This window comes from Crocodylus siamensis, chromosome 10 (assembly GCF_052110815.1).
Source record: "Crocodylus siamensis isolate JL-2025a chromosome 10, ASM5211081v1, whole genome shotgun sequence".
NCBI classification, from domain to species: domain Eukaryota; kingdom Metazoa; phylum Chordata; order Crocodylia; family Crocodylidae; genus Crocodylus; species Crocodylus siamensis.
Window position 1 is genome coordinate 72408464 of NC_143404.1, and position 26869 is coordinate 72435332.

General features: G+C 49.3%; 1 protein-coding gene and 1 pseudogene across 3 annotated transcripts; one reads left to right on the forward strand and one right to left on the reverse strand.

Moving 5' to 3' along the window:
- Positions 1–68: 68 nt before the first annotated feature.
- LOC149856895 (uncharacterized) lies at positions 69–25883 on the forward strand. Of its 3 annotated transcripts, none has more exons than XM_090065041.1 (16): positions 69–202; positions 9750–9865; positions 10799–10889; positions 11635–11739; positions 14896–15051; positions 15978–16041; positions 16492–16555; positions 17543–17628; positions 18792–18968; positions 20221–20274; positions 20884–21051; positions 22066–22133; positions 22343–22385; positions 23352–23415; positions 23974–24053; positions 25080–25883. In XM_090065041.1, the coding sequence occupies exons 2-16, from the start codon at positions 9766–9768 to the stop codon at positions 25116–25118; spliced, it is 1359 nt and encodes a 452-aa protein (XP_089921167.1). In that variant the 5' UTR covers positions 69–202; positions 9750–9765; the 3' UTR covers positions 25119–25883. The 3 variants fall into 3 exon arrangements, with proteins under 3 accessions (XP_089921167.1, XP_089921166.1, XP_089921165.1); XM_090065040.1 differs by lacking the exon at positions 69–202 and adding an exon at positions 298–447; XM_090065039.1 differs by lacking the exon at positions 69–202 and having other exon boundaries at positions 4910–9865.
- On the reverse strand, positions 13022–13136 carry LOC149856896 (U2 spliceosomal RNA; annotated as a pseudogene).
- Positions 25884–26869: the final 986 nt, after the last annotated feature.

Sequence of the window (26869 nt, forward strand, 5' to 3'; positions counted from 1 at the left end):
ATACCTTAGCAGTGAAGAAAAGTGGAGGATAAGTAATAAACTAGTGCTTGGCTAAGAAAACACGGCTAACTGAAGTCCGTACACTATGCATGCCTTATTCCTGGCTTGCAATAGTTGCGGATAATCCTGGCCATCTCTCTTTTTTTATACGAGCACTCGACAGGGATGATATTCGAGATAACACTGGATTGTGCAAATAAAGGTAACATTCATTTTGTTTATGTGCTTGGAGTTTAGTGTGTGACATGGTTTTCTTGATGAATGGGCTGTCGAGCCTTGAAAGTAGCCAGTTAGAATAATCCTAAGTGTTAAACGTGCCTTGTTGGAGTGGTTTTCCGTTGCTCTTCAGAATGTTTTTTGGAAAAGCCCTTGACGCCAGAACACAGCTGGATTCGCAATGAAGCCAGGGTTGGTGACATTAAATGCAGATAGCAAGTGTTGTCCCAGGTATGTACATGTGTGAAATCTTTTTGCTTTGAATTGTCTAGGTAGGATCACATAGCATCTTCTCTGAGTGCTGTATGAACTCCTCTGTCAGAAAGTTAGCCCCATTTTACAGATGGGGAAAAATGAGGCACCCTCTGGTTAAGTGTCTTGCCCAAGGGTTGCACTGTTTGCCAGAAGCAGAGCAGGGAAATTACCTAGAGAGCCTGACTCCAGGTCCAGGCTTGTGGCCACTAGAAAATGCCTTCCCTTGACTGAGGAGCTCTTTCTATAAAACTGCCATGCCCTGCTGCTATACTCGATCCATCAGTACAAGCAGCTTTCCAAGGGGCCTCTGGGATTTCAGCGGGGCTGAGGGCATGGCTGCCTTCACGCATGCTAGTGATGGGTCGGTTGTAGGTAGATTCTTCTGTAACAATACAGTTCAGGTCATTGAAACGGCTCTCAGGGATGTGGTTGTTAAACGAGGATACGGTAGGATGTTGCTGCCATCTCGTGGCAGTAAGAGCCCACCGGGTGCTCAGTTGGACAGGAGGGCTGGAAGGGACTGGAGGAGGCCACCCAGGCTGTCCTCTGCTCTTAGCCTTTAATGACGGGGATCCCTCGGCCTCCCTAGGCCACTTGTTCTGTTGCTTCGTGATCCTTGCTGCTAGAAAGGGTTTCCTGATGTCTCGGCTACATCTCCCTTGCTGTAGTTTAAGCTCTTTGCTTCTCCCAGTGGACATGGAGAAGAGTTTGCCTTCCTCTCTACAGCAACCTTGTACTTGTCTGAAGACTTTAGCATGGCCTCTCTCACTTTTGCCTTGAAACTCAACAAGCCTCGTTCTTTCAGCCGTCCCTCATGGGTCATGTTTTCTAGAGTTCTGATCGTTTTTGTTGGTTTTCTCATGCGTTTCATTCATTTGCATTTCATTGAAACTCATTTCGTTCAAATGCCCGGCGTTTCGTTCATGCATTTATTGAGAATCTTTTCGATGCTAACCCTATCCTCCAAAGTGCTTGCAACTCTCTCCCAGCCTGGTGTGGTCTGCAGATCCAATGAGTGTTTCATCATCCCAGTTAGCGAAGACATTGAATAGTGTCAGACCAAGGGAGACTTCTGATGAAGCCCTCTTGATGCATCTTTCCAGACTGAGCATGAGGCATTGAGGAGGACTGTTTCCGGGCAGCATGCTGGCTAGTTGTGATCCCACCTTGCAATTCCTCCATTGAGACAATATTTCCCTGGCTTGTTTTGTGAGCACATTGGGTAAGAACACGTCCAAAGGCTTACTGAAGTCAAAGATATGTTGCATCTACTGCTTCTCCCCTATCTACAGCGTCTCTTACTGTGCCGTCGGAGGAGATTAGACTGGTGTTACATGATTTGTTTTAGTCGCGTGCCACTTTACTACCTACTCAGTGATTTGCAAGTTGAAGTTAGTGCTGACTGGTCAGTTAGCACCTGGGTCATTCTTCTTCCTTATTTTAGTGATAGACACAAGCTTTGCCCATTTTCAGTCTTCTTGAGCCTCACCTGCCCTCCCCAAGCTCTCAGAGATAATTGCTAATGCCTCTGAGATGGCTTAAGTCCATTCCCGAGCTGCTCGGTGGTGAAATGTCACCAGGCCCAGACAGAAGCTTCTGATTTATTTAAGCAGTCTCTAATTAGTTCTTCCCTGCTCTAATCTGAGTTCTTGCCAACCCTTCCTGTTATTGATGCTAATTGTGTCAGCCATCTGGTCCCGGTAAGTCTTTTTACTGGAGACTGAAGCAAAGAAAGCCTTCAACAGTGGCCTTCTCTGCATCATCTTTTGTTAGCTTTCCCTCTCTGGTGAGTGGCAGACCACTTCTCCTCCTTGTTCTTGGCCAGGCAGGCTTGCTCAATATGTTGACTTCAGAGTCTCTGTTACCACTCCCTTCTGGCTGCCTAGCCAAGTTACCCCCCGTAGAGCTACCTGTCCAAGATCCAGATTAGGAAAAAGTTTATTTGCTTCACAAACTCTTAGCTTTGAAGTTAAACTGGTTGAGCTCAGACCTCTCACTGGGAAATAACCCTCTGTTTTCATCTAACTTTTGCAAGTAACTTCGGTAGGGGAAGAGAAGATTTGAGGCAGGGATTTGATTGCAATCTTCAAATACCTGAAGGGTGGTTATAAAAAGGATGGAGACAGACTGTCCTCTGTGGTCGTAGAGGGTAGCTAAGACCAAAGGCCTCAAACTGCAGCAGGGGAAGTTGAAGTTGGAGATGAGGAAGATCTTTCTGACTTGAAGGTGGTCAAACACTGCAACAGGCTACCTAGGGAACTTATGGGATCTCCATCCCTGGAAATTTTCAGGCACTGGTTAGACAGACACTTGGCTGGCATGGCTTAGTCAGGAATGATCCTGCCTTGAGCTGGATTAGATGTCACCTTATGAGTTCCCTCCAGTCTTACATCCTATGAGCTTATGATCCTGAGACCTTTGCCAAACCCAGAGACATTTTTACTAAAGATCAAAAAATGACCGACTTAAACATGATGTGCAGAATTACTTTTATTCTTTCCATGTGCCAGCCAATTATAGAGGCTTTTTAAACGTAAATAAATGGAGGGGCTTCTCTCTGGCTTAGCCAGCTGCTCTTGTCTCATTTTAAGTACACAAGTGCTGAAGATTACAAAAGGAAATGCCTTGTAGTAAGTGCTGCCACCCTATTAAGTCCCCATATCATCCTTTCCACATGGTGCGTGTGCAACCCCCTCACAACCCTTTCCAGATGTGGGGGACTAAGGCATAGACTATAGGATCACAGGAAAGCACAGCTGGAAGGGCTGAAATGAGTCTGAGAGCTGGGAAATGATTGGGAAGGAACCAGTGCCTTTGCCCGAGGGGGTTGACTGGGGCAGGGGTAGCTCCTTTCACTGCTTGCTCTCGAGCATCCAGATTCTCGCTCTCGGGGTCCTGTGTGTGTTACAGCAATTGCTGCTGGCACTGAGTGTGATCCCTCCGGAGAGATTCACTGTTTCACACTGCACCACTGTCTTAATCTGGCTTTCCCGTGGCTTCGTTCCATCCTGGTGTGACGGGCAATCCTCCAGCCCCGTGGACACGCGGGTTCTTGGGGTGTTTATCCTCTCACTGCTGGTGTGACAGGGGAAAGTTGAAATGGAAAAGAGATGTGTATTATGCTAATGCCTGGCTGGACTTGCAGCCCCCCCCGGGCCATTAGCTGTAGCATCAGCTGCATTAGGCCTAAGTCTGTTAATGCAGAAGGTGGGAGGTATCTGCAGGGAAAAGCACTCCTACTTGGAAAATGCAAAGGGAAAGCAATTAGGCCTTCATTGCACACCCAGCCCCTTTCCTGATTCGTATTTGGTGCTGTTTGGATGTCCTGGAGACTTTGCCCACTGACCTGCCTCAGGGGAGCACCTAGATAGCTGGAATTCAGTATCTTGGGAGAGGGATCTGGCCATGTTTGACTGTGCGTAGAAATGCCTGGCTTATAGGCACGAGACAAGGTTTTGCAGGGGGCTCTCAGTCTCTCCTTTGAAACTTTGGTCTTTTAAGCAAAGTCCTACCAGCATTTTCCGGGAAAAACCCTTGAGCAGAAAATTGTAAGGAGCTTCTGGTGAGAGAGAGAAAGAGGGAAATTGGTGGGGTGTTATGCTCATAGGCAGGCATCAAGTGCTCAGGAACCTGGTTATGGGAGAGGTATAACTATGCTCAGCTAAAGTGGGTAATGTCCTTTCCGTGATGATGACACGCTAATGGCCAAGGACACGCACGCATTCAGGCATGTTATTTGGTAATTGAAGTGGAATACGTCTGGGGGGGACAGTTGAGAAGACTTGGAGCATCGTCGTCATAAACGTCAGCAAGTTTGAAAAACCTCCAAGCTTTTTCCCATTGCAAGGCTTGCCGTTGCACACATTCCTGCTCAGTGACATACCAGTCTTCAGGGGCTGCACCAGACTGGGAATCTGAGAGCTGTATTTTCCCTTGCAAGAAAGAAGGGGTCTGTGTGATGCCAGCGAGAGAAGATTCCTGACATACTTTCCCCCATTCCCTCTCTCCTCACAGTGGAATTTTTCTGCAGTGGAAGGAAATCTCCAATGATTTTCTCCTTTTTAAAAAAAAGAGACGGTTTTATAAATAGCTGAAAATGTTTTCTTACCCAAGCCAAAGCTCTGCTGGGCATGTGATGCAAAATGCAGAGAAGCAGATGCAGGAGCTTAAACAACAATGCCTTGTACTCCACGGTGCTCCTTGGCATTTTAGTAGCTTGTAATTATACCTCTTTTTTTTAGAAAGGCCCAATTGTTTTTGAAGTGGCTTTGAACTCTGGGACTAAGTGGTGCTTTGACAATGGCAGCTGATAGCATCTTGGCCACCAGCCCACGTTGGGGCTGACTGCGATGTCCAGGCGCATGGGGCATGTCGCCTGCATTGTGCAAGCCGGGCTGCTGTGTGTGTGCCCCTTGGCTGGGGGTGGGCACAGCAGAAACCAAGCCCCCTTTTCTCTGTTGAGAACTACTCGCTGTGATCTCAGACCACCTTTTATTTTTTGGAAGCAGCAGGGGCTCAATAGTTCTCTAATATAATGTAGGTACACAGAGGGAACTCTCCCCCATGCATGTATTACCTGCACAGAGTGTAACTTTGTGCAGGTTTTTCCAGTTTGTCCAGTAAAGATGCAATCAGTCCCTCCCCAAAAACCGTGGCTGGATTCCAGTCCTTCAATGCAGCAAATGGCCCCATTGGTGGAGGCACTTTTAATGAGCAAGGTGAGTGGTGCTGAGTCAGCGAGGAGCAATGGAAAAGGCAGGGGGTAGATGGCATCATGACCTGCCATCAGATCAGAGCCTGGGGGTAACACCATGCACCATCCTGCTCTGATGGATACTCCCGCATCCCCCTTTTCTTGTGCCTTGGCTGTACTCTTCTATTACCTGCTGTGCCAATAAAGTTTCAGTGCACTGAATTTTCCAAATAGCACTTTGCACTGCCACGAGTTTTGGGGCATTAACCGAGTGGCCCAGCGTTTGGGCCAGGCTTGGATAACAGATCTGCTGGTTCCATGCTCTGTTCATTAACCGCACACACTTCTTTTTGAGCACCCTCATCTTGCAATGACTTTATATCCTCTCCTCTGTGCAAAGACCAGAAACAGTCTACCCCTTGAGCAGAGACTCTCCTAGCATCTCGTGTCTGGTCACTAGTACTGCATTGCAGTTGCACTAATTATACAAAAGCCATGGTTTTAAATGGATGTGGCTGGAACAGTGAGAGTCTGTGGATATTCTTAATTCAGTTTTAACCTGGTTTGCAGACCCACCCAGTATAGCTGGTTTTAAACCAGAGAGAGCAGATTGCATGAATATAACTCAGTCTTTTCTTGGATCAGTTTGAACTGAACTGAGGCAGGCTCTCTTCTGAGAGCCAAGACTGGGCCAGCTTCTGCTTAAAGACGTGAGTGCTCGGTTTTGTTTTCTAAGTAAGTGTGGAACAAAAGGTGAGCAAATGGCCCCCGAGGTTTGTCTGTATCTGCTTTTCTTCCATTTGCTTTTCACTTTTGCTCTGTGCCCATCGAGACAAATAGCAACTGCTCATCTGTACAAACATTATAGCTCTTCCCTTCAACAGCTAGTATAAAATACAGCTTTGCTGCGGTCAGTGGGGCAGTGCTGATACTGCTTTCTGAGGACTGGGCTGAATGTGTGTTAATGATGGAAGTGTTTGTTCTAGCTGCTGTATGTTAAAGACTAAGATGGAAAAGGAAGGAAATGCCGAATAATGTGGAAACTTCATCTATACCCATCTATAAGCTAAAGATTTATTTTTTCACCTCCTCCTGAAATCATCTCCAGGGCATGTGATATCACCATACAACAGCAGATCATAGAAATGCGGGGGTGAAGGGAGCTTAGGAGGTCACATCTAGTCCAACCCCCTGCTCCAAGCAGGACCAGCCCCAACTACATCATCCCAGACAAGGCTTTGTCTACCTGAGTCTTCAAAACCTGCAAGGATGGAGGCTCCACTACCGCTCTGGGAAACCTGTCCCAGTGCGTGACTACCCTGCTGATGAGAGAGTTCCTCCTACTATACAACCTCAACTTTTCTTGCTGCAACTTGTCTCCAGGGCTCCTTAAAGATGCATGTTTAGAGCTGTGCACGAGTCTCTCTCCTTCTGCATAGAGGTGGGCAAGGTATCGTTAGCTATCACTGGTGTCTGTCTTGAACTGTCCCATTGTTCACAGAGTGCGTTGAACTGTGGAGCTGAGCAGAGCTCAGACAATGGCTGCTGATAACATCATGGCTCCCAGTAACTTTGCATCTTGGGTGCATGGGGCGTATCGCCTATATCCTGACACTTGCTGCTGGGTTTGACATGGGCTTTCAGGGGACTTCACTGGGGACATGGAGCCATGTGAGTGCTGAGAGCATGGCGAGGGGTACAGTGTCCTTACAGAGAAGTCCTGTGGTTCAAACCCCATTGAATGCCTCAAAGGGACCAGTCCTACTTTTGCTGTGGGCAGTAGGAGTTTTGCTATTGGCCAAGGTCCAGTTTGTCCACCCTTACACTGAGCAGTACCTAAACACCTAAACAGTCCATAAATAGTCCCATTGAGTGTGTTTACACGTGCACTTTAATGCGCATTAGCCTATTTTAATGTGCATTAAAGCATCACAAAAAAATGTGCTCTTTAGCGAATGTGCATTAAAATAGGCTAATGAGCGTTTTTCTAGTACCCCACAAGAGAGAGTCTAGATTGAACGTGCATTACCTAAAGCGCATTCATTGCACATGTAGATATGCCCTTTGATTTCTACTGGGGCCTTTTTTATTTGCTAATGGCCATGATGCTCATTAACACGGTATATTTATTTCAGTGGGCAAAAGCTCAGAACTTGAGTGCTACTGAGTCACCTGCCTTTTGGCGTGAAGGATATTTAAGCCATCCAGATTCTTGCTCAAGTTGACCAACATGATGAATGCTGTCCCTGCTGTTTCTTTTCTGGCTCCTCTGTGTTGTCGTTGTCTTCATCAGCACCAAAACAGCAGGTTCTTTTGTCACCGATGCAGCTGCGCGGTGCAGGGAGGGCGCAGCAGAGGAGTTTGAACTCGGGTAAAGGGAGCGGGGGCTCTGATTAGAAAACGGTGTCGTTTGAAACAAATAGTCGATTGACCCTTTCTTTTTAACCCTGTGGGCAGGTGGGAAGAGTATCATATAGGTGCTGACTCCGCTTGTAGGGTGCAGCTCCTTTTCTATTGCAAGCAAACTTGCACAGAAAGCAGGGCCTATAGACTAGGACAGGAGTAATTGAAGTCACTTTTTTTCCCCCCTCCAAAGTGAGGCAGACTTGCCAAAAATAGAGTATATGAGCAGAGTAACAGGTCCGGTGAGCCTCCCCTGCAAAAGGGTTTGTAACAGGGACCAAGTCTGAACAATGGCAGTGCCCTGCTCCGAATGGCGCCTCTGTCTGCTGGCATCCCCTGGGTGACTGTTTGATTTGGGAGGTTAGTATGACCCACTGAGACCGAGCATTAAGGAATTATCATCAGTTTGGTCACTGATTTGTGGGTCTGGTGTACGACTGCATCTATTTAAATGGGCTTGCTGACGGCTGTTGGGTGCCTGCTTGCCAGCAGGAAGGAGGCAGCTTTGGGGTTGACTCGCCTGCTCTCAGGCTGCTGTTGGTAACAAATACGGTGTGCTTGTTTCTTTGCGGGGGCAGCATGTGGTGGGCTGCTCCAGCCCGATTTTGGACTGGGGCAGGGCTGTGCTGTTGTAACGGGGGACTGAAATGCAATGAGGAAGGTGATGCTGGCTGTGGCAGGGCAGGGAGGGCGAAGACATTTTCCTGCCTTGTGTTTTGCTTTCAGTAAGATTGTCGAGGTGCACATCTGGCCTTTCGTGCCCTCTCGTGGAGCCGGCTTGAGCGCCTGGCTCCGGCCACTTGATGTCTCAGTTGTGGCTGCATTTTTCTAGCCGTATGGGAGGACATTAGAGCAGTTTCCCTGTATTTTTTTTTCCTGGCCTGTTTGTTATCTTTGCTTGTGAGCGCTTTGTACCAAGAAAGGTCCTTTTGATTCTTTGGGCATAAAGGACATGGGAAATAATGAGTCATGAGAGTACATGAATGAAACACCTGCATAGAAGAGTTTTGTCGACTGCGTGCCCAGAGTGCTGCGCTTTGGATGGTTATTAGGTAAATAGCTGCTGTCAGAGCTCTAGTTTATCGTTATTATTCCACCAAAATGAGGGTTTCTTCCTGAATACGGACTCCAGGTTTGGATCGGTTTATGGTTATGGATGAACAGAAAGAGCTTTTCTCAGGTGGTTCTGAATAATGCTTCCAAATAGGGCACTTTTGGGATGATGTAGAATGGATTATTCTGGGCGACGCACATGGTGTCTAACAAAATGCTTGGTGGAGGCTGCTCGGTTCAGCGTGGGCACCTGGGGAGGTTCATCTTTCAGTTCGAATGCCTCCGTGCTTGCTAGTCTGTGCACAAGAAAGTGCATGTTTGTGTCTGGAGGCGGGTGTGGGGCCTTGGATAGGAACTGAAAAATAACCTGGCGTGTTTGGGCTACAGGAACGGAAACTGCTCTGGAGCGATTGCACGTCTGAGTAGGACCTGGGATCCAGCGTGCATCATGCTCTCCTCCTGCCCCTGCCACCTTCCTCTGGGACAGAGAGTGCGCTCTTCAGTCTGAGCGGTTGGAGTTTGCACCCCATCTGCCTGGGCATAACCACTTCCCTGTGGAGCAAGGCAGCAGAGTCAGGCCCAGAAGTTCTTGTTTTGCCCAAATTTGTAATTATCAGATGTCTCGCCTTGCCTGTTTTGCTCCCAGCTGTGTTACTCAGGCCTGTCTCTAGCCCACCTTCTGATGCCATTCCTCCATGCCCATGTCTGTGGTTGGGAAATGCAGGGTGTTTAAGCAGGTTAGGACAGTAGCATTTACAGATGGAGATGCCAGTAGGTGTGGTGACTCTGGGGTCCTCTGTAGGTACCAAAGCAAGCCAAGCTGCTGTAATTATGTAAGTCTGTGGTAGGGGTTCAGTTATAAATCAGGGTAGACTTGCACCTTTTGGACTAACTGAAGTAGGTTATAGATAACAGAAACTTTGGGGAGCTGAAGCTTGTTTCATCAGATGCTGTGAAAGGACATGCAGAAAGCAAAGTAGGAGAGAGGAATGGGAATACGCTGTGCTGGGTTCATGGTGATAACTGGATGGGTGGAGCATGAATTTGTCAGTGTAAGAAGGGGCCTGTCTCTACTGAAACCTTGTTCCCTTCCCTGTGGCGTGGCACTGACTGAGACTGTTTTTGGCAGGTTATTAGGACTGAAGATGTTCAGGGTTTTAGGTCTTGTCCTCTGTGGCCTGCTGATGCCATCTGAAGGGCTGAGAGTGGGAAGCGCCATCATCCCTCAGTCGTCGTACGGAAGGGGTAAGCAAAAACCGTGGGGTGTGTTCACACCATGCACTCTGCAGCCGGGCCATGGAAGATGAGGCTCATCTCAGCAGCCCCTTCTCATCCTCGTTCTGCTCCGTGCCTATTTTTTTTGCAGTTGCTTATTCATCTTTTTGCAGTCCCCGCTCCTCTGAGCTCCTGTCTCCTTCAGGAAACTCAGCTAGCCTGTTGCTTTGGAGACTTCCTCCTGCTTGTGCCCATTGTGTTTTGAAGGTCTTAATCTTTCCTGATGTGTAGGGACACGAAGCTGATGTGCAGTGCTGCATCCAGTGTCCCTTCTCCATCTTAAAGGGAATGGGGGGGAGACCATGTCAGGAGCATGGATCAGCTAGGATGGGCCTCCTCGATGCCCAGTCTTCCAGTGGCAAGAGGACCCTGTTGAGGGGTCTTTCTCCACTGCAGCCTCCACTTGTGCTGAGATTGGGCACCTGCATTGGAGCTGCCATCTCTAGTGCAACTTGTGTGTAGCAAAGGGTCAGGGTAGTCGACCTTATAACATGCAGCTGATGGTTCTGGGTACCATGTCTGCTAGTCCTGTGAGTGGTGCCCCTGGGCACGGGTGCTAAAATTGGACATCTTTTACTGGGTCAGGGCAGTAGCGAGTGTTCGGAGCGACTGGCCTGTGCTAACCCTTCCCCTCTACTATTGCACTTACAATTTTACACTTGCAATCAACCGTGGGAACAGAGTGGCAGATTCAGGTTGTTCGAGAGCTGGCCGCAGACATCTCTGTGTCTGTTGTTTGCAGCTGCAATGAATCCAGGGCACAACCAGAGGCTGGACTGAGATTCCTGGGGACTTTGCCCTACTTAGCCTGCGTGAAAGCAAGGGCATGATGCCGTTCTTCTATCTATGACAGGAAACCGGGGTCCAGAGCACCGAGTCTCACAGCAGTGTTTTTCATTACAGCTTGCGAAGAATTAATGAGTGGCCTTTTCGAGTCCGAGTCAAGGAATATCACATTCCCTGGATTAAAATTTACCTCGGTCTTTATCAAAGAGTGAGCAACAAATTGTAGCGTAACGGCTTCTACCCAAGTAACGTGGTCTGTATCGCAGTACTGCTCAGAGGTCCCTTTTGCAGACCTGGCCCCCGTGGGGCAGGGGATGGTCCGATCACAACACAGAGACGGTCCCTGTTCAGTGCCACATGTGTTAATCACAAGCTAATTCTGGGAGCATCTGCTAGCTGCATTGGCAGCAAAATCGAGGTTTTCTGGGCATGGGGAGGGGGTCACAAAGCAAAGACACAGTGTTTGGCCATGCGGAGTAGCTGGGGTTGGGGTGTTGTTCACTCCCCCAGTAACTCTTGTGATGGGCAAGCCTGGGATTCCAGTAGGGACGGGGTGGGGTCCGTCCTATTGAGGCTAGGGGAGGGCTCTGAGCACTGCAGTCAAGATTTAGGTAGCTGGGCTACCAGCACTGCAGCGCTCGGAGAAGCGGCCATGCCTGAAGGGATCATTTTGGCAGAGAAGAAGCAAATGCAAACCCATTTGTCTCTCATGAATCGATGTAATCTCAGGTCAATGCCCCGAGGAGACCAGTTGCTTTGCACATCGCTTTTAGTCAGGGAGCTGGCTGCAGGGCAGCCTGCAGACAAGTCCCTAGAGCGTCAGGCTGCCAAATGTAATATATTGTGCCACAGCCATTAATGTTTATGGAAAGGGGTTGTGGATCCTGTGGGAGTCTCTGCCTCTTTGCCTGGCCGTGCTTCTTTCCTTCCATTTTTCTGATGTCAATTTACAGCTTGCACGTGGCTACAATTATCATCTACCCGGTCAAGATATTGTGCGTTCCTGGAGTTGGGGTCAAGGTGATATTTACTGGTAAACTCCACGTCCTAGGCACTTGGTGAGTGTGGGCTGCCAACTCTGTGGCCTTTTGGTCCCTTTCCCCAGTGTAACAGGGTTGGAGGGGAATGACCTGGGTGGGAGGTGGAGGCAGGGTATATGGGGGATTTTTTTCTGGAAACATTTGCAAAAAGTAAAGCCTGTTTCCATTCGGAAACCTCCCTGAGGCTTAGGCTTTGTAGCTCACCAAAACTCTACGAATGTCAGATACTGAGCAAAGAAATTCTCCTGGAGACCCTCTAATGGCTTTTGCCCAGTCTTCCCTTACCTGCCTCTCAGATGCTCATGGACTAGTGAAATGTTTGACTGGGCATGTTATTTCTAGACTCGCTTTGCTTACAGATGCTGCTGGGCTAGCCGTGTTTGGAGCAGGCTGCCAGCTTGCATCTACTGTGGTCACCTGGTAACTTTCTGCCTTTCCCTGCACAAAAGCCAGCCGAGCACCTTTGGTCAGTGCACTCGATTGCATCTAACAGCTTTTTCCAAACAGGGTCCAGGATGAGCTTTGGGCACCTCAAAAGTTGTTGGAATTGCATAACTCATGCTTGCAGATTTTGTATTTCCATGTATCCTGTTTTGCTGTAACAGCTAGGTGGTGATTTTGGACCAAGTTAGATTCACTGTAGGCATAGTGCTTGTGGCGGGCCAGTAGGGGGTGCTCCAGCGTTGAGCCGCCCACCTCCCTGCGCCTGACCACCTTCCAGGCTCCGAGCGCCTCCCCGGGGGCGCCTTGTGCTCGGCCGACCCCTCTCCCGGAGCACACTCGCTAGCCTGGGGTAACGTAGCCGCCACCACCCTGAGAAGGGACTGTCTCGGCCCTGTGTCCTTGGGGAAACACAGGCCTAATAGTCCGATGGGTACTCGACCCAGTACAGGCACTTGGGGCACTTCCCCAAGTCTGGGGGCAAAAAGTACAGTCTCCATTAGTCCGCAGACCTAAGGGGTCTCATAGACATAATTTAGACCCACCCCTCAACAAGTCTCCCTTGCCGGTCACAAAGGAGGACTTTATTGGTTACAAGGGGTAGGGTAAACTAGGGTACAGGATTGAGCAATATCTTAGAAATCCTAAAGAGCAAACAGTGTGGCTGCAGTAGCCTTTTGATCACGCATCTGTGTTACTGCCAGCTAGATATCTAATCAGATTGAGTAGCTTACTCACAAGCATCTTCCAAAGGCCGGTGAAGTTTCCCTTTGGAGGCAGGCGGTTCCTTGCTCATGAGTTTTGGGGTGAGAGAGAGCCAGTTTCAGATGGTAAAGCTCCTCTGTGTCCCCCTTTCTGTTTTTTTTGCACCGGTCCTGGAAGCACTTCAATACCAGGTCAATGCATGGAGTGGATGGAGCAAGCTCCGGTTCCACCACCCAACACCAAAAAGAATCTGCTCAATATAGAGCTGTGATGGAGGACATATCAGAGACGATCACCTGCCCTGGGGAGCCCGCCTGCGTGGTCACGCTGCTTCACCTCATGGCGGAAGAGAGAGAGAGCCCGCCTCCTTCCTCCCCTAACCTATATAGCCCCTGTGACCTCGTTCACCTGGGCCAGTGGAGGTCAGCCCCAGTTGGCTGTCAGCCAACCAATTTGAAATATATCACCTGTCACCGGGCAGGTTCCAGCCCCCAGGTAGATGCCCCTCACCCAGGTGGCTGATGCCAGTCCCGTGGGCAGAGGGGGCAGGTTCCCCCCCACCTCAGAACTGCAGCCAGCTCAGGTTACCTAAAGAGACAGGCCGAGGGTGCAGTCCCCTGTGTGCAGGGCCCCCCCTAATCAAACGGTTGCAGCCCAGAGATTTTAGTCACAGTGTCACAGGGCAGAGATTTTTGGGGAGAAACCAAGGTGGCTTTCTGCCACAGTGCTTACAATGCTTTTTTATTCAAACAGGGACCAAACACATGTTTCTATGGACTTACGTAGTCCTAAGGATGCCAGAGGTCACACAGGGTTTCTCGGCTTTCCAGCCGTCAGATTATTTATGAAACAGGCTTTGGTCTCATCTTCCTTCTCCGATTTTTTTTTTTTTTCCCCTAGTAACCAAAACTCCAGATTTTTATGGGGCACTCTCTTTTTTTTTTACCTGGGGACAGGCATCAGGTTCTTGCATTTTGCAGTTCCTTAGTACTGAGTCCAAGTGACAGGTGGGAGTCTGCAGGGCAGAGTCCTCCTTTTCCACCTCTCTCGTGGGCCTTGCTCCCTCCAGTTTGCTGTTCCATGGCCCTTTCAGATGGCTGCCTTTCTCTTGCTACCTCTGGATTGGTTCATAGATTTCATAGACATCAGGGCTGGAAGGGACCTCGGGAGATCATCGAGTCCAGCCCCCTGCCCAAAGGGCAGGAAGTCAGCTGGGGTCATAGGATCCCAGCAAGATAAGCATCCAATGTGCTCTTGAAGGTGTTCAGTGTAGGTGCTTGAACCACCTCCGCTGGCAGACTGTTCCAGACCTTGGGGGCTCGGACAGTAATGAAATTCTTCCTTATGTCCAGCCTGGTTCGACCAGATTTATAGGACGTTAGGACATGTGCTCAAGAGTTGGAGGGGAGGCTGCGTTGTATCAGTGGTTTAAAATGTGATGTGTGTAAGCTGGTGAATACACTGCAGAGGACAACCCAGCAATGCCGACTGAGCAGCGGATAGGCTAAGTAGTCCATGCCGTTTCTGTCACATGGCTCACCTGTGACTTGCTATCCACTTGGATGCGAGCCAGGATTCGAGAGGGGAAACGTAAGAGCAATGCAGCAGGCTACGCTCTGCAACGTCCCCTATCTCATACAGGAGACATCTGGCTGTTGACTTTCCTGAAGGGCATCGGCATTATTTACAGCGCATCCTCGCTGTCCAGCAAATCTAGGCACGTACCACACAGGCCTCTCGCTGGTCTCTGTGGGGCTGGATCCTGCCTGTGGAAATCCATGGGACTGCCTCTCAGGAGGTTATCATGCAGCATGGGTTAGGGCCTGAGGAGCTGGGTCTTGGTTGTTGAGTGTGAGGGTCCTTTGAGGACGGAGCCAGTGAGGGGAAGGCAGTAGCTCTGGCTGGGATGGAAGGAAGTTGGTTGTAACCTGCGTGTGCACCCAGCTGAGTCTCCACCTCCATAAGGGCAGCATTGCTGGGGAGGCTGTGCTGTGGGCTAACGAGCATCCTCTGAATTTGCCCCTGCAGTACCAGCAACATCCTCCCAGGCATGGTCACAATCAGCCTGAAAGTACGCTGCATTGCTCTGGTCCTGCTGACCCAGTTCTCGCCCCTGAGCAACACCATCCCCATCAACAGCTCCAAGTGTGCCGTGGCCTTCCTTAATGTCACAAGCAGCTTACCGTGAGTGTGGGCCACTTCTGCTTATTGCAGGTTAACCAGCACCAGCGCCCTGTGCTGCTGGTCTATCAGCACATCTCCTTATTTATTTACCACTGTTTATCCTTCTGCTCTTCTTTGCATGTTCCTATTTCTGCTCCACACCTTTGTCTTGTTTTATTATTATTGCTATTATTGTTATTGTTATAATTACTTCTTCGAGTGCTGGGGAGACAAACCCCCCCATGACCCTGTAAGCCATACAATTACAGATTTAGATCAGCCGCTGCTGTTTTTACTTGTGCAGAACCTAGCTCGATGGGCTCATTCTCAGTTAGCACCTACGCACTACCCGAATCAATGCAATCAGTGTTGTACCATAAGTTTTTTGCACTAGGTGTGAGGTCCCCAAAGGCTTGGCGTAGGCCCCCATAGGAGTGTGTCTATAAGCAGCTCTGTGCTTGGACGCATGGTGCCTCCTCGCCCCTAGCAGCAATGTCGCTGGGTTTGCATGGCACAGTGGGCAGGCTAATTAGCCCCACTGAGAAGCAGAACTAATTTGTTCAATATTGTGCAGATGCACCCCGTTTGGGAGTGTGGGTGGTGGCACCCTTCACGGGGCCACACTGCCAGCACCACACGCCACAGCCCTAGAGCTGATACCTGCTGCTTCTGGTATTGGTTCTTGAGGCCCAGGGTTGCAGGCTGCGGAGCATCGTCTGTATGAACTACTCTTTAAATCTCAGACTCCCATGGCCTGGGGACCACAATGGAAGAGATCCATCTGCCTCCCATTTGCATCCACATATTCCCCAAAGCCCCGAGCGGCCCATGGCACGGGCAGCCCAGGAGTCGGGACCCTGTCTCAGACCATGCCAGGCTGAGATGCTTGTTTCTCATATGATGCCGTTTGCTCTTTAGTAGTTGATGCTGTTTGGTTTTGCTTGCAGCGACATCAGTGCAGGCGTGATAGCCTCGCTACAGAACAGTGTCACGTTCGAGATACAGACTAAGGTGCGTCTCCTTGTCTCCTGCCTCCTCTGGCCCCTGTGAGCCCAAAGGTGATTAGGGGCAGGATCTAGTCTACCGTTCTCCTTCCTCCCAGCCCCAACAGACTCCCACAACAAGTTCTTCCCCTTCCTGCCCAAAGGGCAAGGAGACCTTTGAACCAGTCTTTGCTAACGCTGAAGCTTTAAGCTCCCTGAAGCTTTTCCTTCATACGCTGTGAGCACAGTGGTACTTTCATGTGTAGAGATCAGCGAGCAACAGCGGTGACGTGAAGCATTGCTATGCAATGCTCACACATCCATCCTCGCTCCTCAAAAATATTTTCTGGCCCTGAGATTTCCCTGACCTCTGCACAAATATTGGAGGTTTGCTGCTCCAATTAGTAAAAGTCATTGCTATTCGCCCATGATTGTTACAACCGGTGAGCAGGAAATTACGGTATTTCTTGTGTTTCAGATATCCAAAATATTCTTCATATCTCTGTCTCTCGGACACAAAAAGATGCTGGATGATCTGACGAGTGAGTGTTGCAAACGATCCTTTAAAAAACATTTTCCTTCCCTTTCCTATGACCTAGCCAGAGAGCGATTCCCTTTTCAGCCAGCTCTTAGCTTCCAGTTAAAAAATGGTAGCCTTTGGGGCTTTGAAGATAACCCATCAGATATGACCCAAATATAACTAACATAAAATGTTTGCCTAAATCTGAAGAGAGCCAGAAACACTCTTTGAGGGGTCTGACCTCCCCCTTTGTTTTAGGGGGGTTGTTGACTCTGAAGCCTCAAGATGACAATCTTCAACGTATAATGAAAAATGGAAGCATGGAAAAACCAAATTTAATAACAAACGAAGTGATGTGGGACCTGCTCTGCTGACTGTGCTTTTTCACTTTAATTCTGTAAAATCTTAAATGTATCTGAATATAATTTAAACGCATCTGAAACTGCCATAGAGCTTTCACTGGACGACAGCAAAACTGAAGCATGTGGCTGCTGGGAACGCAAAGCCTTGCTAGTTGTTTTTTCATACCAGATTATTCCCACATGGTCCCATGCCTCAGCCATTGTCCAGTGCCTCAGTTTGTCTTATTTTGGGTTTTGTCTAACTTAGTCGACTTTGTCCTTTGCAAGGTGAAACGTCCCTTTATCTGTGTTTGCAGCTTACCACACAAGGTGTTATCTGAACTCTGGCTGTGAAGAGACTCATGAGCTCTCCTCCGAGGGAGGGGATCTGTGTCAAGCAATATATTGTCTAGCAATATATAATTCTGGATAGAGACTTGAAGAAGGAGGCTCACTGATTGACCGCTGGTTCCTATCTTAAATGTTTAATCCTGACTCTGATTAGTTTCCACCTCCCCAAAATATAAATATCTCGGGGCAGACTATTTTTGATGCCTGACTAAAAAGATTTCACGGTCTAACTGTGAGGTGATAAAATGCCAGCTCAGTCATGTGCCTTTTCAGCTACTGCTATGTCTACTTTCGGGTCTCTTTGTGTTTCTATACAGCTGCACTTCCAATTGAAATCGGGAAAATCCGGTATGTGATTCAAACTCCGAAGGTCCACAACCGCACTATTGAAGTCTCTGTCCTGGTAAGGGAGTAACGTTTTGGTGGCTAGGATTTCATGGCCATAAACGGGGTCGATCTGGTGTGGTTTTAGAGCTTCCCCACCCTTGTTCAGAGAAATCATTTGCAGAAATAGTTCTGACTCCTCGCCTGTTGGTGTCTGTGCAGCGGCACAGAGGGCACCGTTCTGCAGCCATTTGTTCCCGTCTCATCGCACTGACTCGCTAAAGCCCTGATCTCATGAGGATTTTCTCATCTGCATTGAATGCCTGTGTAGGGTTTGCAGACTGGAACAGACTCCCCCCAGAAGCGGTGCAAGCACCTACTCTGGACACATTCAAGAAGCATTTGGATGCTTATCTTATTGGGATCATCCGGCCCCAGCTGACTTCCTGCCCCTTGGGCGGGGGCTGGACCCAATGATCTCCGGAGGTCCCTTCCAGCCCTAATGTCAAGAAATCTACGTCAGCAAACACCAGAGACCCAGGTCCCTCCAGGAGAAAATAACGTCTCAGGAGAATTTGAAGGCAGGATAAAAATGTGGGGTAAAAAGATCCGTTTAATGGCAAAGACCACAGGCTTGTTCTTCTTGACACGTGCTAACCACCTGTGTTTGCCAGCAGAGCTGTTGGCACGGGCTTGCTGCTGGAGTTGCAGGATGGAGATGCTTTTGGCCTTGGTTATGTGGGAGATTGCACCAGATCGTCATAGCCCATCTGGCTTTGAGGTCTGCAGATCCACGTGGCGCATAGTTTAACCAGCCCTACGGGACTGCACATTCCCTGGCTAGCTCTGTTCTTGCAGTCTGTCCTCTGTCTGTCCTGCTGTCCTGGCTGGATCACACAGGGTTGTACAAGGATGACCATAGTCTCTTAGTTTATGGGGTGCAGCCTCTCTCCCTTTTAGATCTGGAAACTGCATTCAGGCCCTGCTCCTGGGCAGCCTGTACCTGCTCCCACGCAGCTTCCCACACCCCTGAGAGTGACTCTCCCTGCAAGGTTGGCATTGACCAGTTCTTCCAGTTGTAGCTGGAAATTGTTTTATCAGAAACAAAGGGGAATGAAACGAGACTCCAGAGGGATGTGTGACCTCCTGTTAAGGATACTATATTTTTCTTTCCCTTATTTTGTGCCTTTGCCTATTCAGTAACCTCATTGTGAAGGGGTGAAATCTATATTCTGTTTTCAGACTGAGTATGAGACTGACAGTGGAAAGAAAATCCTCATCCCACCGGAGCCAGATGGCGATATCAAGTTGCCAGAATATCATGAAACTTCTGAGGCTATTGGGCAGACCGTGCTCACTTTTATCTACTCCAGAATTGTCTTACCAAAACCACTGTCCATCCCTTGCACTCCTGCAACGGTGAGTGGCACGCTCACTGTTACAGAAACATTGGTGCTTTCTCTCTAGCTTACCTGTGGGATGTTCCCCCCATCCTTGAGCTTCTCAGTGTCTTGGATCAATCCAGGAGGCACCTGCTTGCAAGTTCCAGTTTTGCAGGGAGAGCAGGAGGAGGCGCGTTATTAAAGCACAACATCTAATGCACCTCTAGCTGTAGAGACGTGGCGGGGTGGTGGACTGTATGATGAAGGGGTAGAGCTGTGTTGCAGACCTCCTAAAGGCATGCTCTCTATGGGAATGCATGTGTGTCTGATGAGGGGCCATGGGGAGAGAGGCAGAATGAGAGATGTGGAGATATGGGTTACAAGAGAAGCCTCTGGGGGACAGAGAGAGGAGGCATGAACAGGCAAATTAAGCAGAGAATTTAATGGAGGACAAGGCAGGGTTAAGTGCAGGTTTTAGACAAGAGAAATGAATCATGCAAATTAGCGAGCGCATATGCATAAACATGCACTTTAAGGTATTTGCATAAAATCTCCAGCTTTCTGGACCCGCTGCCTGATCCAGGGTGAGTCTGTCTTTCACGGAGCTGAGAGTCACTGTATGCAGCCCTGTATCTCGACCAAGAGCTGCTTTTTCTATTTGCCTGAAAGACATCGGATGTAGATGCTGGGCAAACCTCAGCTGCACCTGAAGGGTGGGGTTAGAGTTGAAAGAAAAATAAAATAGCTGGGAATGAGATGAGTAACACTGCAGGCCTGGAGATGGGCAGTCAGGTTAAGCTGCTTTTCTGGAAACAAGGGACCCAGGCAGCTGTCCCCAAGACTCACTTGCACCCTGTTGTTTTGGATAAGGAAACGCTTTGCCTCAAGCTGCCGTGGTTCCCGCAAGGTCTGGTCGGCTGGGACGGGAGTTGCGGTTCATGAAAGATTATCCCCATTTCGTGAGGCCTGGGATGCAGACATCTCGCTGTGCTGGGGGACATGGTGCTCTACTGAGCGGCTGTGGGGAAGGATCCCAGGGGACAGCAGGGGCCTTGCAGGGGGCAGGAAATCCCCTGTAGATGGGTGATTCGGTGGAGAAAAAAGGCTGAAATCCAGGACTGGCTCTGGGCTGAGTTTATTTGTTGCCTGCAAATGTCCCTTCTGGCTTTGTGGGCAAGGAGGTCACCCCACAAAATGAAGAAAAAGGACCGCGAAGCTGTGGCATTGGTGGCCTTGCTCCACAGCAGAGCCAGGCACTTCCACCTCACCGTTGTGTTTCTTTCAAACAGTTTTATGAAACGGCCACGCTGGAGAACATTGTCACGGATCTGATCATTTCCAAGGTGAGTCGGTCTGAGTCTCACGGGGGCTTTTCCCTGCCTGGCCAGACCTTGGCTTCCTTTTATCCCAAAGCCAAACAGACCTTGACGCCAGAAGCATCGGTGCCCTGGCTGACCCCTCAGCCCTGCACTGCCCATGCTGGTCCCACTGCGGTCATTCATTACACATAATCCCTGCTGCTTGGACTCATGCTTGGCACTGCTCTGAGTCCAAGAGCAGGCCTTGCAGAAAGGGGAAGCCAGGGGAAGGATGCAGGGCTGTTGCAGCCTGGACATGCTGAGGTAGAAAGCAGCAGGCTGCCCAAGGGAACAGAGAGAGCCAGAAAGGTCTGCAGACAGGTGAAGAAGGGTGGGGAGCAGAGACAGATGCTGAACATCTGTCTGGGAAGGGTGGGCTTGCAAAGACTGCACTCTCCTGTGCAAGACTGGCAGCATCGGTGTGTGCTGCTGGGCCTCCAGAAGGCGTACGCAGCAAGGACCACTGCTGACTCCAGGGGCCCACAGGTTATCATTTGGACCCCCATCCCCACATGCCCATTGCTTCCTCATGCTCCTTCCCATGGGATGTGTGCACTAGCTGAAGCCTCAACCTTGATGCCCGGTTTCTTCCAGTGCTTGATCTGCCCCGTGATCTTTTCCTCGCTCATCATCAACATCAAGGTGCTTAGGCCTCTGGAGGTGTACTTGGACGTGGGTGTGTGCAACATGAACATCTCTCTCACCTTGGAGATTGTCACTAAGCATGAGAATGGCAGCTTGAGTCTCCTGAAGCTGGAAGTAGTAAGTGAGAAGAGAGGAAGCTCTTATTTAGTTTCAAGGGGTAAAGAAAAGAAAAGGAGGGGGTTGGGGGTCATGGCTAGCAACCAGGTGCTCTCTGCATCCGGAGGCTGGGGGTGGGTTTGGGTGTCCCACAAAGTGTATTTGTTCAGAATAGGCATCTCTCCTGTGAGATGTTTCCAGCTGCAGGGCAGCCTCCTGGATGATGCTGTGAAACAAATGCAAGCATTAAAAACCTCTGCACTGGAAGTACTCAGCCCAGCCCAGACTGTAACCAGAGAGCAGCTCCGTGGGCACTGGACGATCCCCTTGAATTGCTTGAGAGCATCAAATCTCACCTACAGCGGTGGCAAAAGTCCATCCACCTGAGCGCTGAACCAGGGGTGTCTGTGGGATTTGGATAAGGAGGGGGCTGGGATTCCAGCAGGAAATGAGACCTCCCTCATCTGTAGTGCTTTAGGCAGGCGGCGTGTGGGTGACGGAGCTGGCACTCGGTGCTTTCCTGACTCGCCCCTTCCTACAGAGGCTGCCTTAATTTCTCCAGAGTTGAACTTTGTGGATTTCAAAATAATCTGTTCCCGTGCGCAGCCCCCACGGGCCGTGAGCCTCTGCAGGTGCAAGCCGACTGGGGGCTGAGGCTGCACTTGTGCGGTCTGCCTGCGCGTGCAGGTCCAGCACTGAGGGTTTTGAACGGTCTTTCTTTCCCACGCATGTGGAGAAAGCACCAAGATGTGGGATGGATCCTGGCTCATGTTTCTCCTCTGTCTAATTCTTGATGAAGGCATGAGCAAGGTGGCAAAGGGAAGCTCTTGCTTCTGGGTGTGGTTGTTTGCATAAAATTACAGAGCTTGCCGGGTGGTCATTGCCACTCTCCCTTCGGTGAGGGGCTCGGCCTACAGCAGGGAGGAATGTCTCTCTCTGTTGCATTTTGGGGCTGATACCAGTGGTTTTTAGAGCTGAGGCAGGCTCAAATCCACCTTTTGGTGACTCTCTCTCTCTCTCATGTCTTCATTGCAGAGACTTGCTATGACAGCTATACTTCAAGTTACCAACGGGCATGTACTGTTTATTACAACCATGGACAGGTATCAGGACATGGAAGCGTTTTTCTCTAGAGGGGGGTTAACATTATAAAGGACAATTTGCATCTAATGTGACAGGCAATATAGATGGAAATGGGGGTTCCTTATCTGGACTTGAGGTTTTAAAAGAGGATGGGACCCAAAAACTCTGAGGAAATGACATTTCTGTCTGAGATGGACTCACCTTGCTGCCTTTTTTTTTTTCTCTGCAGATTGCACATCAGATGGATTTCCTCGGTTGTTGGACAGGTTAATGTAAGTTCCTAGTGTTATTACTCTGGGTGTTATCCTAGGAGGCAGAGGCAAAATGTTTGCAAGAAGTCGTGGTCTAGATGAAGGACTGTGCGGTGAGCGCATGGCTGGCTGGATAACTGTGCTCAAAAAGCAATCGTTGGACGACTCCCTTTCAAGGCAGGATGAGGTATCGAGGGCAGTGCTGCAGGGGTCTGTCCTGGTTCCAGACTTGTTCCAGGTCTTCTTGATGCCTTGGGTGATGGATGTGATTGCTGCCATGTGCTACTGCAGCTGCTGACTTGGTGGGAGTGGAAGGATCAGGTTGCCCAATGCTCCTCCCTCCCTCCGCTGCTCAGGGCCCCTGGGGGCCAATATCTATGAGTAAATGGGCTCTTTGGATAAGACTCTATTGTTATTTTCTTGAAGATTTCTCTTCAGGTCAGTGGGGAGCAAGCCACTGCAGGCTTGTTCTAATTACCTGTTGCTCAGCTCACAGGTGTTTTGCTATTCAGCAGACATCTGACATTTTTGCTTCTGAAACAAAAGGCCTTTTTTTAAGACTTTCTGCAAGCTAAGGCTGCAGTGCTGAAGGCCTGGTGTCAGTTCTCCTCTGTGCTTGGTGGGAAATAGCAGTGCACAAGCACAAGTGCAGGTCTGTGACTTGCAAGGTCCAGAGGGCAGCTTTGTTTCATATCCCCAGTCAGCTGTGATACTTCGTCTGGATGGGGAAAGAAAAGGGAGACCAGCGCGGGGTGGATAGGAAATGACTACTCCTGCTCTCAGCAGATTCTTCCTTCTTTAATAATGTCCCAAACCAGTGCGACTAGGCTTGCTTGTCATAATTCGGGGTTTGTACTCCTATGTAGCACTCAAGCTTTTCAGCCCCCTTCATATAGCATTATTGAAATCCAGTTACTGTTAGATAAAGTGGGGGATGTTCTCGGGTGCTGCACGGCAGTTCCTGACAAAGTCATCTCTGTTTTGCAGGTTGAACGCCTTTACCCAACCCTGAAAGCTTTTGTCTTGAAAATTATAATGAAGCACATCAACTGTAAGTCTGGGGAGACGCTTTCTTCAGCAATTTCTCGTTAGTCAAGAACTGAGTTCCACAGCTCAGCGTGTGAATGGTCACAAATTATTTGTGGGGTCATTCAGAAAAGCCATCTTGCGTGACTGATTGCAAGAGAGAATTTGAGAGAGTGGCATTTAACTTCTCACTTGCCCTTTATTTGGGGAATTTTGTTTTCCAGGAGTGAGTGCAGAGCACCAAAGTGGCACAGGAAAATCACTTTGATATCCTATTAAGTGTTGCTTTGCTCAGTGGCTTCTCCTAGTCGTGGTACTTCTGCCTCTTGGTGCAGAGCACGTGCATGTCTCCCCCTGCCCCTTCTCTCCACTCTGGCCTGCCTGCTTGCTTTGTATATGTGCCCGCTCCAGGGCCTGCCACCGCGCTCTGCCCCCGCTCTTTCCTGAACCACGATAGCACTTCCCCCTGTTCAGCATCCCGCTTTGTACGCTCAAGTCCGAATTGAGGAACTCGCCATGCGTGGGGAGTCCTGTGTCTAGCCCCCTGCAGTCCACGTGTGCTGAGCCATGTGTTTTGTTTCAGTTAATCTCCAAAAAGGGAAGTTCCCACTCCATAAATGGCCAGGATTGAAACCCAAAGCTGCCAAGTGCCGTTTTGCTAAGGTAAGCTTCTGACACGGGCGTTCAGTCTTCCTCCAGCACCGCATTGCTGCCTTGTGGTATCTCTCCTCAGTGCTTTGCAGTCTGAAGCCTACTAAAGCGTATGCCCTGGGCATTGCAGAAACCAGCTCTTAACCCCAAATCTTAGCTGGCCCCTAGCACTCTTGCAGCTGAGGCTGGGGCTGCAGTTGTCTGCAGACACGTGCTGTGCCTCTTGTAGCAGTCACTGTTTTAGAAATGAGGCCCCGACCCCACTGTGTTTCTCCATGCGAGAGAGACTCTGTGGGAGAAGGCTAACACTTGCACTGGCACCTGCAAATTTGGGGACCTGCCTCTGGCAAATGCTGATTTCCCAAGGGTTTGGTTCAAAGCAAAGCGTTCTCTCCACCCTGGGAGAGCCCAGCGGCTAGGCTATGCTGAAGCCCGTCCCACCTTGTGATCCACCCTGGTGAGATGAAAGCCGGCTCAGGATGTCTGTGGTGCTGCCCTCACACCTCTCGCTTGCAGGTTTGACCCACGGAGAGGTCTTGTTCACTGGGTGTGTTGTCTTGTTTGCTCTTGGCCAGGCTCTGGCATGCCAGCTAGCGTCACTTCCGAGGAGCTTGCCTGCCTGTACAGGGGTGTTAAAAGACCTCTTTAATTGTCCAAAGCTTAGGCAAATGTTGGGGCGGGGAACCCTCTTTGTCCATGCAGACAGGCCCCTGGTGATTATTGCATTTACTGCAAAAAGTCAATGCAATGTACTTGTTGCCATTGTGACAGCAAGTTCAGCTTGATAAAATGCTCTGGGATTCCAGGGCCTTGCTTTTTAAATGGAAATCTTATTCTCCTGCCTAAATGTCTTCCAGAAAAACTGGGTTTTGTTTCCATAGCTGCATCTGACCCTATGGGGATTTGCACTTTAAATGTACCCCCTCACGTTGCTGTGCTGTAGACCACTTCTCTGCCCTGCTGGGAAAATGCCTGACCAAGAGGAGTCCCTCCTTCGGGTCAGGGAGTGACTCGAGCATTTTCCATTTGTTGTTCTAGCGCTGCATTGTCTGCTATAACCACGGCAAAAAGGCATAATGTCCGAGACACGGCGCTTGCTGTTGTGCCCCTGACACCGAGCAGGAGGGAAGACAGACCACCATGCACCAGGAGATTTAAATCCTGTTTCCCTCCACTGTAAGATTTTTATGCTAACGGTGGGGGAAAAAAACAACACATCCTTTTGCATTTCCGATGAAGAAATACAGCAAATCTGGATGGGCTCCTTAATAATTATTAAGTGAATACTGTCCGAGTTGCTATTTTTCAGATCAGCTCTGTCTTGGGTTATATGGTTTAGGGGGAGATGGAGGACTCTGTGGTTATTTTGCTGTTGCTTTTGTTTGCTCTTTTAATAAACCTTCCTCCTTCCAGCACTCAGGCTGTGCTCTTTCCCCCCTTGCTGCAGAGTTCAGTTCCCCGCTGGATAAACCAGCACACGCAGATCGGGGTTATAAGGTTTCGGAGGAGCTCGGGTGGGCATGGGTAATTCCATCTGTTGGTCCTCAGGGAATCGTAGCTGTTAGAAATGAGAAAAATCCTGCTTGCTTTTCTGACCCGTGGCTCCCTATAACCTGCTTTCTACGGCTGCATTCGACTGTTTGTTGTTTTTGTTTGTTAAATAATTTATCTCATTTTTATTGTAAGCTGCTCTGGTCTTTTTGGGGGAGGGCGGCATATCAATCAAGTAAATAAGCCCAGTCTTCAAGGTAATCCGTGAGGGAGGGGAAAATGCATTTGTGCCCTTTTCTGGCTTGTTATGATGTTCATTTATATATAGCTCTATAAAAAAAAAATATGAAAGCTTTGTTTCTCATTTTCTTTTTCCTTGTGAATAGTATGAGTGTTAAGCTTTATTTGATGACTTTGTGGGGAACTCTAGAAATCCTTTAATTGAAAGTCTGGGGATGTCGGGTCTCAAATGGATTTAGTACCTGGGCGCTAATCCATGTATAGTAAGTAGCCTGCCGAGCAGTCCTTTTCCCCCTTAGTTAATCGGGCTCATTCACGGCCTCATTCATGGCCTCTCGGGGTAGGCGAGACTCTGCTGTAGCCCCAAGTACGTTCCTGACAGCGAAATCTCAATAAAGGAAAACAAATTTCAGTCCACCCCAGCCCCGAGTGCCGCCATCCTTCCTCAGCCAAAACCTCCTGAATGAAGACTTCACCTGAGCAAGATCTTCAGTGTTTCCTAATTGCTCTCACTGTGCAGCAAATTAACTGTGAACACAATGATGAAACGTTCAAGCAACGGCAGCTGGATTTAAAGAATTTGTGTGAAAATCATAGAAAATGAGGGGTGGAAGAGCACTCAGGAGGTCACATTTTAGTCCAGCCCCCTGCTCCAAGCAGGACCAGCCCCAACTACATCATCCCAGCCAGGGCTTTGTCTCCCCGGGTCTTCAACATCTCCAAGGATGGAGATGCCACCACCTCCCTGGGTAACCCCTTTCAGTGCTTCACCACCTTCCTGGTGAGAGAGTTTTTCCTAATATCCAATCTCCACTTTCCTGGCTGCAAGTTGAGCCCATTGCTCCTTGTCCTGTCATCTGCCACCGCTGAGACCAAATGGTTGTGTAAAGATAAAAACATCCTTAGCCCCGGAGCAATCCTCATGTTTTCTTTAGCATGCAGCGAGTAAAAGAAATAAAACATTAAATCACATCCATTCAAAAGGAAGAGAGGAATTATTGCTCCCTCTGGCTTTTCCAGTGCTGGCTGGCCCCATGGACTGCAGCGTGTCTGCTTCTCTGAGCTTTGTATGAACATCTTGTGCAGCTGCATGAGAT

Excerpts from the sequence above, each read along its gene's own strand:
- LOC149856895 (XM_090065039.1), top strand. The coding sequence starts at position 9,610 with ATGGGAATACGCTGTGCTGGGTTCATGGTGATAACTGGATGGGTGGAG. Across the intron at positions 15,052-15,977 it reads AATGTCACAAGCAGCTTACC|CGACATCAGTGCAGGCGTGA; the intron begins GTGAGTGTGGGC and ends TTTTGCTTGCAG. Across the intron at positions 22,134-22,342 it reads TTTATTACAACCATGGACAG|ATTGCACATCAGATGGATTT; the intron begins GTATCAGGACAT and ends TTTTCTCTGCAG.